Source organism: Camelus dromedarius, chromosome 7 (assembly GCF_036321535.1).
Source record: "Camelus dromedarius isolate mCamDro1 chromosome 7, mCamDro1.pat, whole genome shotgun sequence".
NCBI classification, from domain to species: Eukaryota; Metazoa; Chordata; class Mammalia; order Artiodactyla; family Camelidae; genus Camelus; species Camelus dromedarius.
Window position 1 is genome coordinate 28,613,119 of NC_087442.1, and position 19,031 is coordinate 28,632,149.

The window sequence follows — 19,031 nt, forward strand, 5'->3', positions numbered from 1 at the left end:
ACAGAAATGTACTTCTCACAGTTCTGGAGGATGGAAGCTGAAGATCAGAGAGTGATCATGGTCGGGTTCTTGGAGAGTGCCCTCTTTCCGATTTATGGATGCCTGTTTTATCTCTGTGTGCTTACAAGGCAGAGAGTTAACTAGCTCCCCAACCTCTTCTCACAATTGTATGAGCAGTAATATCATTCATGAGGGCTCCACCCTCATGACCCAATTCCCTCCCAAAGGCCCCACCTCCAAATACCATCCTACTGGGCCAAGGGTTTCAACATCTGAATCTGAGGGGAACGCAAATATTCCGTCCATCATAGGTATAGGTTCTGAAGTCAGTGTTGAGGTGAAAATGGCATATAATTAAAAATGCCATGGAGAATCCCCTAGAACACAAAGGACCAAATTTTGTGTTTGTTCTTGCATTTTTGCTGTGGTTTTCCTTTCTTTAGTGTAGTGATCAGCAAACTTTTTCTATAAAGGGCCAGAGAGTGAAGATTTCAGGCTTTGCAGACTGCACAGCCTCCATGCCACTGCTCGGTTCAGCCGTAGCAGAGTGAAAGCGGCCAGAGACAGAACAACATGAGTTACTGTGGCTGTGTTCCTCTAAAAGTTTGTTATAAAAACAGGCAGCAGGCTAGATTTAGGCTGCAGGTCATAGTTTGACAACCCGTGACCTACAGCATTGGAAACTAGTCATCTTTAAAGTGGAGAAAGGCCATGATGGGCAGAGGCAAGTTAGTCCAATTTGTATAATACAAATGTATATGAAAATCAACTCTGCTGTTTGCAGCAAAAGTGGTTTTATGTATTTTCTGTAATTTTTAGAGTCTTACTGATGAATAAAATTAATTTTACCTAGGATCAGTAACTTTTTAAATCAAAAGGCCTTAAACAGTAATGATTCATTAAGTTCACCCTCATGTTCTCCAAATTTATTGTTTGTATAATTTTCATGCAGTCTAGGATGGTCATTTTCCTCATTAACATAGTTCATTATCCACAGGTAATAAGCATCACAGAATGTTGCAGAACTGTATTTCTTTTAAAATATTTTCTTTCTGCTTTTTTAATTGAAGTATAACTGGTTTATAATGTTGCATCAATTTCTGGTGTACAGCATAATGTTTCAGTCATACATATACATACATATATTCCTTTTCATATTCTTTTTCATTATAGGTTACTACAAGATATTAATATAGTTCCCTGTGCTACACAGTATAAACTAGTTTATCTATTTTACATATAGTGTTAGTATCTGCAATAATTAACTTTTTTTGAAGGGGGAGGTTTATTTTTTAAATGGAGATACTGGGGATTGATAAAATATTTTCCAATTCAAACTTTTAATTGTATTTTATTTTTATATTTTCCCCAGTAATTTAAATATCAAATTAATTACTTTCTTTTTTTTTTTCTCAATTTCCTTATTCGTCAGGATAGGCTTAGGTGACGCTGTGGTAAAACATGAGTTTCCACATCTCAGGGCTATAACACAATGAGCATTTTTCTCCCTCCCAGCAGGTCTCTGAGGCAGCCCTCATCCAAGCCACCCAAGTGGTAACGCAAGAACGTAACTTGTAGCTACGCCAGGTGGAACTGCTGACTTCTAGATCCCTGAGTAACAGTAAGAGATCATAGCTGTTCTCTATACTTTGGTTTGAAAGTTATATGTGCCAGTTCTGTTTATGGCTGAGTTATCAGAACTAGTCACTTGACCCAGTGGAACTACCTGGCAGGCTGGGAAATGCCATCTTCCTGTGGGACTGAGTGGGATTTAGAGAACACGTAGCATTGCCTCTGCCACACTGTGGTTCTGTTGGATAAAAGGCCATACCAGAACCAATGCATACTGATTTGGTTGCGGTTTAAAAAATACAAAGTAGGCTAAATAACCAACATAACGTATAACAGCACGTGGAGACATAATATAAACCCTGTAAAAGGTCGAAGGTTCTTACCCAGTTTTATTCCCCAGTTTAGATACTTAAGTTAAAACACCTTGATGAATTATTAAAAGGATTAGTTGAGAATTAGGGAACTCGTACTGTCGAAGGAGAAATTCTATTCCGATGTCACATTACTTGACAAACATAAATGATATGTGGTGGGACATTGATATTTATTCCGTTTCATTCCCTCTGAGTATTTATTGACCATCCTTAGCCAGGCAGAGTTAAATGAATACCCTTTGTTCTAGGCCATCCTTTTGTTTTACCCCTTCATCCATTATTGTTTCCACTAATCTGCACTGTGGTGCAGTTTCTTGAGATCAGAGCCCTTACAGCTATTTGCTGGATATATTAAGTCTTTGATTATGCACATGCCCTGAGATCACGTTAAGCATCAAATCTTTGTCAGTAGGGGTGCTAAGGATGCTTTACTTCCCGCTAATGAACTGTGTAAAATTGGCTGCTTGCTTTGCTTATGCCTCCAAAAGTAGCAGGATGTTACCATAATCTGTTCTCTCAAATCTGAGCCTTGTTGCTCCGTACATTTACCCTGTATTTTCTGCCAGGGTTGGAGCTGTAGCCATTTCCTTTAGGCACAGTGATTCTCACCAGGAAAGCATGGATTTCTGGGTTTGGACTTGGAAATTGAATCTCTGGAGATACAAGCCATGTGTGTAGTAAGAAAAGGCATATTTAGCAAAACAGTGCAATTTCATATTTTGAAAAACAATTGTGTTTATGATTTAAACTCCTGAAACTGAAATTTAACCATCTTTTGGGCTGCTGGAAATATACAGATGTTGGTGACTTTCAGCTGTGTTGGGAGGATGCACTTCTGAATCAGCAGGGAATTGGATTTTTACATTTATTAAAAGGTGCATTAGGTTAAAAATGTGAAGTTTTTTTATGATGGAAAACTCTAAAAATAGGTCCTTCACTGTGCAGAAAAAAGAACCATGGCATGATTGGAAGATCTGAGGGCAAGAGGGTCAAAAAGTAAGAATTCAAAGCAGCCAGTAAGGGAAGAGCATCACAGGGACTGAAAACCCCTCTAGGAAAGCCTTAGCAGTATCAAGGAGGGCACAATATGCACCTGGTTTGTGTGGGGTAAGAGCTTACTTTATTTCATTCGGATGATGAAAGAAGGCTGTAATCATTAGAATTGCATTTATGCTGGAAGCATAACATGTAACCTACTCTAGGGCTAAAATCACACATCCATCTGGGCCTTGGTTCCATCCATAAAGTAAGAGGACGGATAACAGCCAAGGTCTTTTCCATTAAAAAAAGGCCATCGTTTTCTGAGACTCTCCCCACCCCCAACACACAGAAATCAAACAATAAGCCAATAGTCAATGACTGAACATTGATCAAGCCCATTTAATGATCCAAACACTGTAGGCCAAAGTCCTACAGGTGTTGCAAAACAGGATATAGACTTTCCTGCCTGCAGGGAACTTATAATCTATTTAGGAAGACAAGATATAATTGTAAATAATGCAAAAAGTACCTAATTTTCTATTAGAATGGGGTAAGCAAAATAGGGCTTGCAGGACAACTCTGGCCCAACAGCAGTGGCTGCTCTCCCATGGCATGGGGCAGAGTTGAGCTGTTGCTCCAATGTATGGCTCACAAGCCTAAAATACTTACTACCTAACACTTTATAGAAAAGTTTGCCAACACTTACAGTAATCAAATAATCTCCCAAGGCAAAACGAGATAGATTCCATGTGGTAATAGAGAGGATGGAGCTATTGGAGATGAGATAAGGCCCTGCCTGTGAAAGCTTCAAGGGGTCTCAGCAGTCAGAGAGAACAGGGAGACTCCAGTTTCTGTAGAAAATAGAAGGTGGGGAACAGAGAGCCTTATAATTAGTAAGAAAATGATGAACGTAGCTGCATATTGTTTTTATTCTATATTTTTCTTATTGTTTTTACTACATTGGCCTTCAAAATAATTAATTTGGAAAAATCTAAGCCTTTGAGATATTCTTCACAGTGTTGTTCCAAAATGAACATTGGTTAGAAACTTCCCAACCCCTCTCCTGAGAAGCAGGACATATTCCTGCATAGCTATTTTTAATATGTGAAAATTTGTGATTTACTCTAATTAGAGACATATCCAAATGAATTTCAAGGGATATTAAGATAGGAAAATCCAGAGTTTGAAATAAAGTATCAATATTTATAGTATTTTGATTGAGATATTTCTATTACTATCTGTCCTTAATTTATAGATGTATTTTATTAGCCACCATAATTTTGACAAATGAAGACACCTGAAAAGAAGTGGTAACTGCTAGAGATTCAGTGTCTAGTTACTTTCCAGTGTGTCAAACTTTGCTATCATGGTAAAACAGAAAAATTTACTTTGGTGCCTTTAAATATTTCTCAGTGCCTCTGAGTTATTTAGATGCTAAGGGGACACATACTGAAGGCCACTCCCCCAGGCTTGCCCAACCCAGAAAATGCCTCCATTCCGGAATTTTCCTTACTTTTCTTCCCTGCCCCAATCCAAATTTATTTCCCTGAATTCGCTCAGTATCTTGTGTCTGGGCCTGGCCAGCTACTTGAAGACTGCTGGATGAACATGAATCAGTACCGCTTTTAGTGAACACCTGCTAGTGTTACGGTACAGCACTAAGAGGTGGAGGAATTCATTCATTCCTGAAACTTCCAGTGCTCAGCAATGTGTAGGCCCAGGGGACACAAAACTGGTGTTAGCTTGTGAGTAGCTTCCTGGCTTCCCGTCTTCAGCAGTGTCTTCCAAAAAGCAGTCCCTGAGTGATCGCCACGTGAATCCCTGGTCTGCTGCTTAAACTATAAAGCTGTTAAACCTCCAAAGGGGGCTTATTCAGTGGGGATACCTGGGGAGGCCACTCACAATGCACGTGGGTAGCATGCTTCCGTGTTTCTGTACTTTAAGGCTCAGGGAGATGATTCCTGAATTCAGGGCACCCATCAATCAGAACACTGGCCGCCATGGCCAGACTTGACTTGCAAGTATGTTTTTAAAATTGGGAAATATCACATAAACATTTTATTTCTTCCTTCTCTTGAAAAATTAGAAGCTGTGACAGCACTGGGCTTGTGTTTCTTGACTCAACTCAAGGAAGGTTTTCCGCTTTATAGGTGGACAGAGCCTGTGTGTTCCTGCTGGCCCAAATCCCTTCAGTTCTCTATTGTCCGACCTACCTGGCCATTTTTATTCAGATGTCCTACATACCTGGCCCTTGTAATCATTTGATTTAATGACCATTGATCTAGATTCAAGTGGATAATTATATATTTTTAAAAATTTAAAAAGACAACTCGATAAATGTTATCCGAGTTTATCTATGTCCCAGGTAAGGCTGGGACTTAATTTTATGCACAAACTCTGAAAGGCCGTGGGAAGTGGGAGTTTTAGGTTGTAGGGCAGAGAATGGTCAAGATATTTGGGGCAGGTGGCCACTTTCAGTCATCTGACCAGCAAGAGGTTGGTTTAGGCTGTTGAACATGGGTAAGAGGCAAGAGAATTGAAATCACCTTGTTTCTTTCTAAATTTAGCATTTCTATAGCAATTGTCACCATGGTATCTTGATGTGTTCTGACAGGGGAAATTTCACTTATTAAAAAAATGTGGTAATGAGGGAAAGAGAATGCTTTAACCCCAGAGGCATTTCCTCAATGAAGAGCTCAAAATATGTGTGTACACAGGACAGAAGTTCCACCAGGGTCTGACCTAACCAGGGGCTGGTTATGTTTCTTCATGATGAGGCTGCAGATGTCCCACTGAAAGAATCTTTGAACCTGAGAGCTGAAGGCTAACTCAAGGTCCTAATATCCTTGTGTAGCTCTATTCAGCATTTGAGGCACTGGTACATTTTAATCTCATTTAATCCTCATAATAAGCTGGTAAAATAAGTATCGAAATGCTTATTCCCATTTTATAGCATCAAAAAGAGAGTCCCTGAAGATGAGTCACTTGCTTCAAGTCAAACAGGTCTTCTAATACCAATTCCCCGGAATTTTAAATTACAACCAATGTTTTAAGATCTTATTCAGCCTTCACAGCTTCTGTGGAGCATGGGGCTTCCATTTACATAGACCACCGGATGAGTGGAGCCCCCTGGAGTTGTGCAGTGTGGACAGTTTTGAGCCCTGGTACATTGATGGGAAAGGTTTGGGTATAGGATGCACTGCAGGCATAAATAAGACATCTGACAAGCTTGGTGAAATTCTTAGTGGGTTAGTCAGTCTCATTAATGCATACTCAAAAATCAAGTGAATGAGATGATACAGAAATAACCTTGAATCTGATCTCATTTTTATTACCAAAAAGAAAGAAAGCAAGAGCAAGCAAGCAAGCAAACTTAAGGACTGTGCCTATTATTAGGGACAAATTGCTTGTGACAAACTTTGGGATTGCAGGTAACAAGCCTGTGTTGGAACACTTGGACTGAGAAGCACCGAGGCACCCACACTGCTTCAAGTCCATCCATAACTTCTTCCCATGGAGATGCGCGCTTACCCTGGAGATGTGAGCTTACCCTAGAGATGAGCTGGTTGATATAAAAGTCACTTGTAGGAGACCAGAGGAAGAATGGTTTCATTCAGAAGAGATGCTGTGTTCGTTTGTTAGGGCTGCCGTAACAAAGTGCCACAGACTGGGTGGCTTAAACAACAGAAATTTGTTTTCTCACAGTTTAGAAGGCTGGACGTCCAAGATCAAGGTGTTGGCAGGGTTAGTGTCTCCTGAGGCCTTTCTCTGTTGTTTGTAGGTGACTTCTCCTTGGTTTGCAGATTGATCTCTTTGAAGGCCTCTTCTCCTCTTACAGACAGTCTTCCCTCTGTGTTTTTGTCGTAATCTCTTCTCATAAGGACACGAGTCGTATTGGATTAGAGCCCACCCTGTTGACCTCGTTTTACCTTAATTACCTCTATAAAGACTTTTCCCAAATAGTCACTGAGATACTAGGGGGTTGGTTAGGACTTTAAGAAATGGATTTTGAGGAGGACATAATTCAGCCCATAACAGATGCTCATACTGGCCTTTTTCAGAGGATTTATGAATTGCTAGCGTGCATTTTCATGGTGGATGCCAAGATACTTGCATCACCAGGTCTTAAAGATGCTTTTAAGTCCAAGTTTCCTTCACCCTTTTCATTGAAATAAATAAAATGCATAAAATCTTATTGGAATCCGTAAAGTACAGTATCTTGCATGAAAGACTATGAAGTTAAAACTCTATAGAAGACAAACAGGTAATGTAAAGGAAGTAGTACAAAGCAAGTAAAGGAAAATAAGAGAGGGTAGGAAGTGATTCTAGACAGCTGGAGAGGGTACGCCTCAGGCTCAAAGGAATTCAGTGCGAGCCCAGCAGTGTCATAGCCTCTGATTTTTTGAGTTTGGAAAGCTGAATTTTTAAATAAAATTCCCTAATTTTTTTCTTGTTTTTTCCTGTCTTTTTTAAATTGATGTATAGTCAGTTTACAATGTTGTGTCAATTCTATAGCTTAATGTTTCAATCACACATATATGAACATACATTCCTTTTCATATTCTTTTTCATTATAGGTTACTATAAAATATTGAATATAGTCCCCTGTGCTATACAGTATAAACTTGTTTATCATCCCTCTGTGCTTCCCTCTTTCTCTTTCCACTTGAAGAAGATCTTTCTTTGGTAAATTCCAGTCTTTTTTTTAATCAATGGTTGTTTAGCAGTCAGTTGTAGTTTTGTTGTGATCATGAGAGGAGGCGAGCTTATGGTCCTACTACTCCACTATCTTGACCAGTATTCCCAGGAAGCACCTAAAATACCCCAATTTTTAAGTGTTGGCATTTATTCCTTTTTTAAAAAAGAAAACATTGTATGCATCAAACAAAACATGTCTGCTTACTGGATTTAGCTCATTGGCTTGGATTTGGCTGGTTTGGGTCTAATGGCCTGTACTTGATCAGTTTTTTCAACCCCTGCTCTACGTAACCCCTTAGGATTATTCTTGAACCATTACTATGTAGTATTTGATTAAAATATTTCTTCATTGGACAAGAGAGGCATGCTGTAATTGTAGCAATAATCAATTTGGCCAAAACTGACTTACAAGACCCATCCACAATTACCTATTATGACTTTTGCAAGCACTTATGGAGAATTTTTACTATTTAACCTAAAATCTTAGAATATTTGGTTTAAAAGTAAAACTTTATACAGACTCGCAGACATAGAAAACAATCTTATAGTTACCAGGGGGAAAGGGGACAGGAAGGGATAAATTGGGAGTTCGAGATTTGTAAGTATTAACTACTATATATAAAAATAGATTAAAGCAAATTTCTTCTGTATGGCACAGAGAACTATATTCAATATCTTGTAGTAACCTTTAATGAAAAAATATGAAAACAAATATATGGATGTATATGCATGACTGAAACAATATGCTGTACATCAGAAATAGACACCTTGTAACTGACTGTATTTCAAAAAGAAAAAAGAAAAAAATTTATACAAATAGCCTTGTTAGGACTGTTGTGTAGTTACAGAATCATTTTATTAAATTCAATAATTTATTTCTTTCTGAAATTCTGTGTGTATTAGGATGACTCTTCATCCTGTGATGGTTATATGCAGAACATGAAAACAGTAATGAGTAGAAACTTACTAGGAGTTTACTGGGGGCCGGACACTGTTTTAAGTGCTTTAAATGAATTAATCAATCGATTTAGTCTTCTCAGTCACCCTGTAGAGGCAAGATCCATTATGACTGCCACTTAACTGGTGAGATGACTGAGGGAAGCCTTTGCCCAAGGTCATACAGCTACAAAGAGGTTCTTAATCATGTAACCCTGCCCTTAACCACTACTCTACAGTATGTGACCTGAGTTGTTTTGTTTGTTTTGGGCAGTGGGGACATTTGGGAATCTTTAATTTCTCTCTTTAGAATACCCTACTTGGCTTATCATGTCTAAATTTTAATCTCCCCATCCCAAATATCATTAAATGTCTCAAATTGGGCAGAAATTTTCATTTTAGGACATATGAACTCTGCCTAATATCTGTAAAGTGAGCTTATTAAACCATAGTGTTCATGGGTAGAATTCCACAGGAAGTCCATAAAAATAAAAATTTGTATTTTCACGTTCACTAATCTCTCACTGATAGTATTTACTTCAGTTATGAATTTAGGCAACAGGCCACAAGAGACCTGGCCATGCCTTTGACTTTGTCACAACAGAAATCACCGATACTTTAAAAGCTCAGTATGTAAAATTGTTGCAGAGTTTTCAAAGTGTTATTTACATTCATGGAATCTTCAAAATTGCATTAATTATGGGCCCGCTACTATGTCATCTTATTTGCTATGGAAGAAAGAAGCTTATCTATTACTTACTGAATTCCAAATTTGTTTTTTTATATGCAGAATTTTGATCACTGAATTTGGATATAACGGATTTTTCTTTATGATCTTATGTTTTGTTTTATGCATTTAAAAGTTTTTTCTGAGAAGGAATCTGTAAGTTTCACCACAACACCAAAGGGGCCAAGGACATGAAAAAGTAAGGAAGCAATAATATTTACTTCACCCATTTATTCATCATCTGTCTTTCCATCTACCCACCCAATGGTTCCATTGAATTAATTTGATTAAATACCACTGACTGCTTGTCATGTGTTGGACTCAGTGTTAGGTACTACAGACTTGGAGTTATTGTTCTTACAGACTCACCAAACTTCATTTGAACTTGATCCCTAGAAACTCTGCCAGAGGTTCTTAGAAAGTACCAGAACTTTCACATTTGAGATGCCTGTGTTCTTTGAAAGACATCCACTTGCTATCAGTCTTCCTAACTGATGGAAACTGAAGCCCCACCCCCCACTTAATTCTTCCTCTCTTCCTTTCAATCTCTAATTTTTCTCTTATTTTCTGAAATTCATGCAGGCATGCTACTCCTTAGAAATAAAAGGAGCATTGCTCCATTTTTAAGAGTAGCAATAGAGTTTATACGGCATGGTATTAGTACTGCTGCAGCGTCATCCTTTGTTGCCAACGTGGTTTTCACGTCTGACTGTAGATGAGGTAGCAGATCAGTGCCTGGATTCTGCTTGTCAGTGGTGACTGGAGAGTCTAAGCAGTGTTCACCCCCGTTCCTAGAATGAGAAAACAAATAATACAGTCCTGGATCGATCTAATTAGACAAGGGAATATTAGGAAGTTTTGTTAATTATGAACACTCCCTCTGAAAGTATGTACATGTGGTTTTCAGTTCGAGTCACGACAGAGTACTAGCATTCAGTACCTCCTACTGAAAGTTAAAAAAAGTAAAACAACATATATAAAACAACGGTTAGAAGGCATTGGCAAGTAGTGACTGCAGGCAGAACTTGAGAAGCAATGATTCTTGAGTGAAGGGCTAGGAATGGGGTGGGGGTCAGATGGGGAATAAGGATGAGTATTATTGGGCTAAGGATGCAGAGGTCAAGTTTGTGAGTTGCCAAAGTGTCTGGGATTTGAAGGACAAAGCCCCAGAGAGGAATAAACCTAAGAGAAAGAGTCCAAAATATCTGTATATAATTTCCTTTCACATTTTAGGCTGAATTCTAAGTGGGGCATGTGCAGGATGAGACTCCAGGAGGAAACAGCATCTGGGAGGGGAAGGAGCTGAGCAAAGATTTAATAAACAGGACACAAAGCACTAAACCATAGGAAAAAAAGACTGATACATTGGATTGCATTAAAAGTAAGGACTTACGTTCTGTTTCACAAGTTCACAAAAATATTTTCCTTTTAGCAGCTTTATTGCTTTACCTCTGATGTTTGAATCTATGATTCCATTTTTGTTGGCTTCTATGGCTCTAAAAATGATTCCTTAGAGGAAATAGAACCATACAATGTGGTATTTGTAATAGGGGGTCTTTACCCACCACTCAAGCTTTTGAGCAGATTCAGTTCAACACTTCCCTGCTACCACCTCATATTTTAAATTCTTGGAACTGGGTTCCCCACCACTGTTCTGATGGGTATCTATGGCTGTGCTGGGTGAGGGTGGAGGGCTGATCCCATCAGAAAGTGTCAAGCAAACGTGTCTTGTGACCCGATGGCAACATGCCTTTTGGAGAATCAATGGTCAAGAGTTAGAGGCTGAAAGCTGAAAAAGTGAGGTCCTTACTATAGTGATTCTGAGGGGAGGATGAATAGTAATAAAACATACCTCGAATGAATTGATTCTTAACAAAGATGATATTAATGCTCAAAGCGATAAATCATGAGAATTAAGTGATGACGTAAGGATGAGGGAATGTTGACTCTGATAGGAATAGTCAGTAGGTGGCTGTTTCTGTTTTACATAAGGAAAAAATATTGTATTGCTAGCATAAAACTGCTTCCATGCTTAAATGTTTCTTTAATTGTCAGAATAAAATTTCAGACTACTTAAACCTTAATAGTGATTTGTCAGAAGTATTTTTCTTTATTATTCCACAAGGGATTTCACCTTCCCTAGAATGAGAATAGCAATACCAATGCTTTTTTTTCATTCAATTCTTGAATCATAAATATAACTAAGCCTTCCAGTCTAGCCATGACATTGTTTTATTCATGTTATGAATTAACTTTTACTTTGTATTTATTGGTTAATTGAATAACTTCTGCTCTATATATTTATAGTATTTCTTTACAAATAATGACATCACATTTCTAGACAATTTCAAATAAGCCTAAATGATTTTCATCAATCAAAAAATGTAGACCAAAAAATTACTGTCTTCAAGTGAGATTTCAGGCAGTATAAGGTAGAATTTATGTCTCAAAAGTTTCAAAGGTATTTGAAACTCCATTAACTTGGTGTATGGCTAATGATTATAGTTGTCTGGGAAATGTGGATGTATCAGTTTATTCTAACTTTACATTGGGGTACTATACTTTTATGGCTTTTTTCCTGCATTTTGTATCATAAGTAAATCATCACTGAGTCAGTCAAAAATGCCATCTGCCTAGTTATTAAAATTTAAGGGCATCATCTTTAGTTTCCTTATTAATTCTTCAAATACTACATTTCCTTTTGAATTGAACAATACATACCCCATAGTGAAAAGAAAATCTCTTCTTTGATTTTATAACTAGCTCCACACTCCTCATCAGAGGAGAAAAGGGTTTGATCTCACAACCTATTTATATAGTTTTTAAACTTTCTAAGAAAAAGAAAGCTCTCTATAATTAATGCCTAATGTTATAAACACCCCTGCTTTAGTGGTTGCCTAGTAACTACGTACTGCAGGCTTGTGGGGTTGTTAAAGAGGCTGAAGAAACGGAAATATTCAGATCCATTTCCAATTCAGGTGGATGAGGGGCAGCAATGGACTAGATTCCTGTGTTAAAATTGTTTTTCCATAATGGTTTTGCACTAAAACATCCTTCTGCACTAAAACTTACTCTTGTAAATGACTTCTGCAGATAAGAGTCCAACCAACAAGTAACAGTTTAAGATTTTAAAAACATTAAGGAGGACTGAACCCTCACTGCTTCATTGTTCTGTATTAGCCCCAGGTTCTGTTCTTAGAGTGACCAAACTGGGGAAAAATGTTCTTACTGAACCTTTAATTCTTCAACAAAATTTTATATTTGCACATTCCTTTAGCACTGAATGACCAAATGTAGTTCCCAGCTAGAGGTGATGTTAAAAAGGGCTGGGAGTGAGTATGATGATATATTTATGTTTAGCTTTGGCTTGCTTTCTACCTAGCAGATTTAATTTCCTAATTATGTTTTGCTTTAGTTTGGTAAAATTAGCTTGCATTCCCTTGGCACACACCAACTGCAGTTGGTGAAGCAGACCTACCAAAACCATAGGTTGTTGACAAGAGTGGCTAACTAGATTAGGATTAAATTTACTGAGTGAAATCCACAAAGAGCCTAAGCACATGTAGATAATGACAAGTTGACTATGAGGGAATGTTGTTAGGTCATATGAAAACTCATTTCTGGCAATGTCTTGGTTTCAAAAACTTGATAGATCCAGGGCACTCAAAGTCTATCTGTGCTCTTTTGTTAGAGTTCCTGATGTCAAGATTTGGGGCTTCCCAGGTCGGTCACTGCGGTGTAGACAGGGATAAGCATGGTCTGGAGTATATAAATTGTATAACTATAGCCTTGTGGATGGAGTCAGAAATGGTTTGCTCCTCAGTAATTTTGTCATTTGGCAATACTAAGACATGACAACATATGGTTTGCTCTTTGGAGTTAACATAAATGTTGTCATTGACAGAAATAAAGAATTCTCTTATTCCACGAGGGAAGCTGTTTTAGGATATCTTTTCACATGGAAGGAAGCATCCCATTGCATCATTATGTATAACTCTCTGGGTTTTTGGTTTAGTGGGTTGGAGGATGTGGCCGGTGAGGTCAAGATCATGGTTTAAGCAGAAAACCACTGGGCTCCCCAAGCAGTCTGCATTCCTAGCTGCAAAAACCCATTTCATTGGTCTCAAAAGAGAATCTTGAAGAGTGTGCTATGGCTCAGCAAAAACACGTCTCTTCCAAGATTCAAAAAACAATTTGTCTAAATTCATTTGTCAGTGGGTCATCCCTTATGTTCAAAGGAGAAGACAATGTAGCCAGTGGTTTTCTGTTTGTAAAATATTGTCTCTCTCCTTCCATTTTAATGCTGAAAGAAATTTACTGCTTAAAAATCATGATTGATTTTGTTTTATATATATATACACACACACATACACATATACTCATTTCTTCCTGTTTATACTTCCATCCCTCTTCTTTTCCCCTGCCTTCCAGAAATTTTCACTCTAGCCCTAGGGTGTCTGTCTGTCTATCTGTCTGTCTGAGTTTCTGTCTTTATTTATTTATTTATTTATTTACTTACTTACTTACTGTTTAATGGAGCTTTAAAAGATTTAATTTCTAGGGCCATCAAGTCACTACCCTTTCAGATCTATTTGGCTTGACTCTAATAGAGCCTGTCTTTGTGCAAAGAAAGTCTTTCAGAAAGAGTTAATCTGCAATCTCAACAGAGGCAGGAGAGAGTTTAAACCAGCAAGTGTCCATCTGGTAGAGAAGCAGCCCAGGTCCAGGCAACTGCTGAGGGAGTAGACTCTTGGTGTGCGACTTCTATAGGTGGGACATTCCTTCAGCTCTCAGTAGTGGTCAGTGGCAGCTTTAAGGTAGAGGCAAAATGCTGTTAATTTTCGTTCTGAAGCCCTGGATTTTGGCAGTTAGAAAAATGTGCTGTCCTGTGATTTTTTTTTTAATCTTTTTTTTTCATTAAAAATAAAAAAAAGTGAAAGGGAAGAAACCACTCAGAGACTGATTCCTTTGTGATGTGATTCTGCTTTAATTTTGTTTAGACCAATAGAAGCTATTTCTTCCCAATAATGATTTTTTAAAAAAATTGAACTGCATGTAAAAAGTAAATGGGATTTTCTTTCTAGAGATATTATCATGTCATATTCCTAGTTCTTAACTCCCAAGTGAAGTTTCTTATTTTATTCTTTTATTTTTTTCTGGCCAATTTCTTGGGTAGTAATTCAACATCAGTATCAAGTACATTTTGTCAGTATCAGTACATTTTTGTATTATCTTGTGATGTGAAAATGCATTTTGAAAAGAACAAGGAATGCTTTTGGTTCCAACTTAAAATTTTTACCATCAGCTCAGCATCTAAGTTTTACTGTCAAATGCTTTTCTTTTATCTTATGAGTCTAGTTATTTCAATATTGAGCAGTTTCAGAGAGAATATTTGGTAAAAGAAAGTGGTATGACTAACAGGGATGGAAACCAAAGGGCTAAGAGAGGGAGTAGCTATCAGAGTAAAGTCAAAGAAAATAAATAAATGAGCACTGTTGCTTACAGGATACCCTGGAGGTGATTTCTGAACCTTTGACCCTTAACCCAAGGGTTCCAGGTGTAAGTCCTTTCTTGATGTAGACCTCTTCTGGGAGGGAACATTTTGCAACTTATCAATCACACCTTTTCAGGTCCTTTGCAGAAAAGATTTTTCTCTGTCCTGTTTGGTGTCATATTTAGATTCAATTTGGAAAGTGAAGCAGTTAAATTACCAAAAACCTTTCATTAGGAGTCTGCCATTGTTTAAAATGAACTTTGATCTGTAACCCTTGGACTGAACATTTCATATTACAGAATTTCAAGTCCAGGATTTGGTTGTGGTTTGTTTTACTTCTTTGAGACACAGTTTGAATGCTTCCATTTGATTTTGTGCTTTCAACACATTTTTGGGATCTGATGATTTGGGGGGGCCTATACCATATGGGCTTGATAAGGTGATAGATTTTCACGTCCTAGGAATTGGCAGGAAAGGGTAGGAAATGAATCAGATTTGGGACGGGAAAAGTAAGAGCTTGGGCCTAACTCACTCATCTCATGAAATATCTTCAGAGGCCTATAATTCCCATATATTTTTTAGGAAAGTTTTAGTTTTGTTTGTGTGTGTGTCCCCATCACATGGGAGTAATTCTTACAAATTCTCTTAAAAGTAGAGCACTTTCTTTTACAAATAATAACACCTAATATTTCTTGGTTAGCCCTTCACAAAATCACTCGTGTTTGGGGTAAAGAACAAAAAAAGGGGCCCTGCTTCACCTTTATTGAAAAAGAGATTGTGTAGAAAAGGTATGGCCGAGGGGCTGGGTGTCAACATAATAAAGGGTAGCAGTACACATTTTGATCTGGAAGTTGATGGTTTTTGGAGGAGAATCAAACGCAGGCACATACACCAGGAGAGTAAAAATGCACTGGCGGCAGTCATGCAAAAAAAAGAAGAAGAAAAAGGAGAAAAAGAAAAGAAAAAAGAAAGAAAGAAAAAGAAAAAAAGAAAAGGATGCCTTATATGATTTCTAGCGGTGGGCTCGAGGCGGCTGAAGTGAAGGACTTCCCTTGATGTAACAGAGGATTGGGATTCAGGCGGCCTGACATTTAATTCGGTCCGTCTGTGCGCCGCCGGCTTGGTGGGGGCCATGCTGGGCGCATCAGCTCTTGGACTCTTTCTTTCCTTCTCCTCGCCTGAAGACTTTGATTTCTCCATCTGCGCGCCGCGTCTCCACCTGGCCTGGGCACGTGCCCATTTCTCGTACCTCGAGGAGCCGGATGAGAGCTGGCAGCCGGGCGCGGGGCGCGCGGCGGGGCGGGGAACAGGAGGCGGCGGGCGGCGCGCCGGCGCGCAGCGGGTTAAGGCGGCGGGGGCGGCGGCGAGGGGCGGAGGGAGCGCGGCGGCGGCTGCGGCGGCGGCGGCCGGGCTGCGAGAGCCCGCGTCTCCGGACCGCCGCGGGTTAAGCGCCGCCCGCGCCGAAAGGGCTGAACCGGGAGCCACCGCTCCGAGCTCGCATTCGGATCCGCTAGAGCAGGAAGATGGCGACGGACGGCGCGAGCTGCGAGCCCGACTTCTCCCGCGCCCCGGAGGACGCGGCGGGGGCCCCGGCGGAGGCGGCGGTAACTGAGGTCCAAGGGTGGGCGCGGGGCGCGGGGCCCGGGGGTGGGCGTCCCTGGGACGCTCCGCAAGCCCGGGCTCTTCCGGGTGTCCTCTCCTTGGGGTGCCCCCTCCTCGGGGTACCTCATCCCGGGAGGCCAGGGGGAGTGGGGCGAGGCGGCCGCCGGGGCTGGGGAATCCCTCTGTCCTTTCCGAGCCCCGCGAGAGGCAGTCTTGATCCGTCGGTCCCTTGCGTGCCTTGCACTCACTCCCTCGGCTGCGGTGGGGTTTGGCCAGGGCTGGGTGTATTTTCTGGCGAACTTGACCCCCTATTGTTCGCCTCTCGCTGTGCGGAAGGTTGTGGGCGCGTGTCTCAGGGGTGCCTGGCATCTCTCAGTGGACCCGGAAAGCAGCGTGGGTTGGCGATTCAGTGCCGAGCAGGTGTGGGGATGCCCATTTTGTTTGTGTGTGTGTGCGCGTGTGCCTAACGTCCCTTGGGAGAGGCCCCTAGACCAGCTGTGGGCGCTGCTGCCGCTGAGCACCGGCGCTTTGGGTCCTAGCAGCCTGCTGCCCCATCACCTGGCGATGGGGGTTGCTGTTGGGGCGGGGGAGATGTCCTCCTTCTTCCCGAAACGGTGCCCGGGTTAGGTGGAGGTTCAGCAGCAGGTATCAACACATTGTTCTCCTTCGCTGGGGTCTAGAAGCCAAATGAGCTTCCATCAATCGCTGGTCTCTACTTTCACCCCCAGAATATCCCCGAGCACAGAGGCTCAATGGTGGTTTCCAGCCCCTGCCTTGAAGGAAGACTGGACCCACATTTCCTGGGTGGAAACGTTCTTGGGGTTTGGGAAGCAGCTTGGCAGGAGCTGCAAGGATCTGCAAAGAAAGGCAGCTCTGGGAGCGCCTCCCACCCTTGGCGCGATCTGGCTGCTGCTGCTGGAGGTTCGGAGTGGGATGGAGTGAGCCGAGCGTAGACGCCCCTCGGTTCTTCCCACCCATGATCTCAGCAGAGTCGGTGAAGCAGCAGCTGAAGGCAGGGCCAGGTGTGAGTAGTCAGGGCAGTTTTAACTTCCTCCCTCGCTGCTTAAAGGTAGGGCTTTCTGAAGAGGGAGAGGAGAGATGTGGAGGAAAGCAACTTGGGCGGGAGAGGAGCTGAGCCTGGGAAGGAAAAGAGAACCAGGAAGAGAAGGATACGCGGAGGTGGAGGGCTGCTGATTTCCACTTGTGAAATTGGCAAGTTTTGATTAGAAACTTTTAGGAAAATTGATGTTTTACTCTTTATGTAAAAAATGTGATCTTAAGATTTAAAATAAAACTAGCCTACTTGTAATGCAGTAAATCAGATCCCCTGTGTAAGGTACAGTAAGGAAGCTAGCTATTAAGACAACAAACCTCTCGAGAAGTTGTTATGATTGGGTACATTCATCCCCAAGAGATGGTAAGGGGAGGGGGGTGAGAAGAAAAAGAGGGATGTGTTTCTTGTTCCCCAGGAAGGTTGAATTTGTTTGCTTAATTGACTGGAAATGGGTTTCTTTCTACTACCCTCAGTATTTTAATCACCTGACAATTACCCAAACACACATCTGAGTTACAGCCTGTAGCTGGTCTGTAGTTTTATTTGATTGAATTATAAACAGAGCCTTAGATGCTAGGTAGATTTTTGTGTTAATAAGGTCAGTGTTCCCTTTCTGCTGTTTAAAATTTTCAGGAGTCTGATTTTCACTGCTTCTAGGTAGAGGTTTGATCATTTCACCCAGCTGATTCGAATAGCCATGGAAAATCTCTGAAAGTGAAACTCCTTTGTTATTTCCGTGGACTCTTAGGATTCTGAGGAGATGCAGTAAGAATCTTAATCTAATATTTTTTCAAAATGTTTGACATTTTAGTAAAATTTTAATGATGGCTTTTTACACAGTAAGCTGAGCATTTTACTTTTCACTTAATAAAATATGGTCCGCCCATATCAGCCAATTGGCCTGTAGGCTGATTTTTTTAATTAAAGGAAAGCTAGGTTGAAGAATATGTCATTGTAACTGCCTCAAATCTAATAATTAAAATTCAAAAACATGTTTATGAGTTTTGGGTTTATGGCAACTGAGGACTTAATTTTTTTAGTGGATGATTCTTATTTGAATTTTAGAGATGTATCTCATTTCAAGTTGGTTTACATATTATGCATTTTTATATGTATATTTGGTAGTAATGAGCCAGTGGAGACCTGAAGTGGTAGGCTATTTTTGAAAGTGAGTGTTTTCACAAAGTTTTGACTATTTATATTGTTGCTTAGAGACAGTTTTAATTTACAGTTTTCAGCTTAATATGATTTTCAGTGGAGTGTTTTAAAATTAGTTTGTGATTCTTGTTCTTAGCTGTTTAAATCCTGAAAGCATCCAAGTGTAAGGCTAGGTAACAGCTACTTTGTTTAAGTAGGATCATATTAATAGTCTTTGCTGTGAACCATGCCCGAGACCTGGGTTATTTTCAACACCTTAGCCAAATGTGATGATTCTTATAGACTATATTGCTATTTCTACTCTGAAATAACTCCTAATAGATAAAGCAGTATGGAAAACAGAAATCTTTTTATTGTCACCAAAGAATTAAGAGTGAAAGGAAAATGTAGATCTTTTTAGAGCTATGTTTGGGAAGTTGACCAACATTCTTGTCA

The 19,031-nt window shown here is 40.1% G+C and overlaps 1 protein-coding gene across 3 annotated transcripts in view; it reads left to right on the top strand.

Annotated features, from left to right (window-relative positions):
- Positions 1-1,542: 1,542 nt before the first annotated feature.
- CTTNBP2 (cortactin binding protein 2) overlaps positions 1,543-19,031 on the top strand; it is a 159,258-nt gene continuing 141,769 nt past the window's right edge. Inside the window, exon 1 of one of the 3 annotated variants that reach the window (XM_064487403.1) lies at positions 1,543-1,621. Coding sequence is in view for 2 of the 3 variants with exons in the window: in XM_064487402.1 (XP_064343472.1) it covers positions 16,306-16,395 (90 nt within the window). In the remaining variant the exon portion in view is untranslated. Of the gene's footprint in view, positions 1,622-16,205; positions 16,396-19,031 lie in introns of those variants that run through there. The other 2 variants (XM_064487402.1, XM_031455260.2) reach the window with 2 other exon arrangements.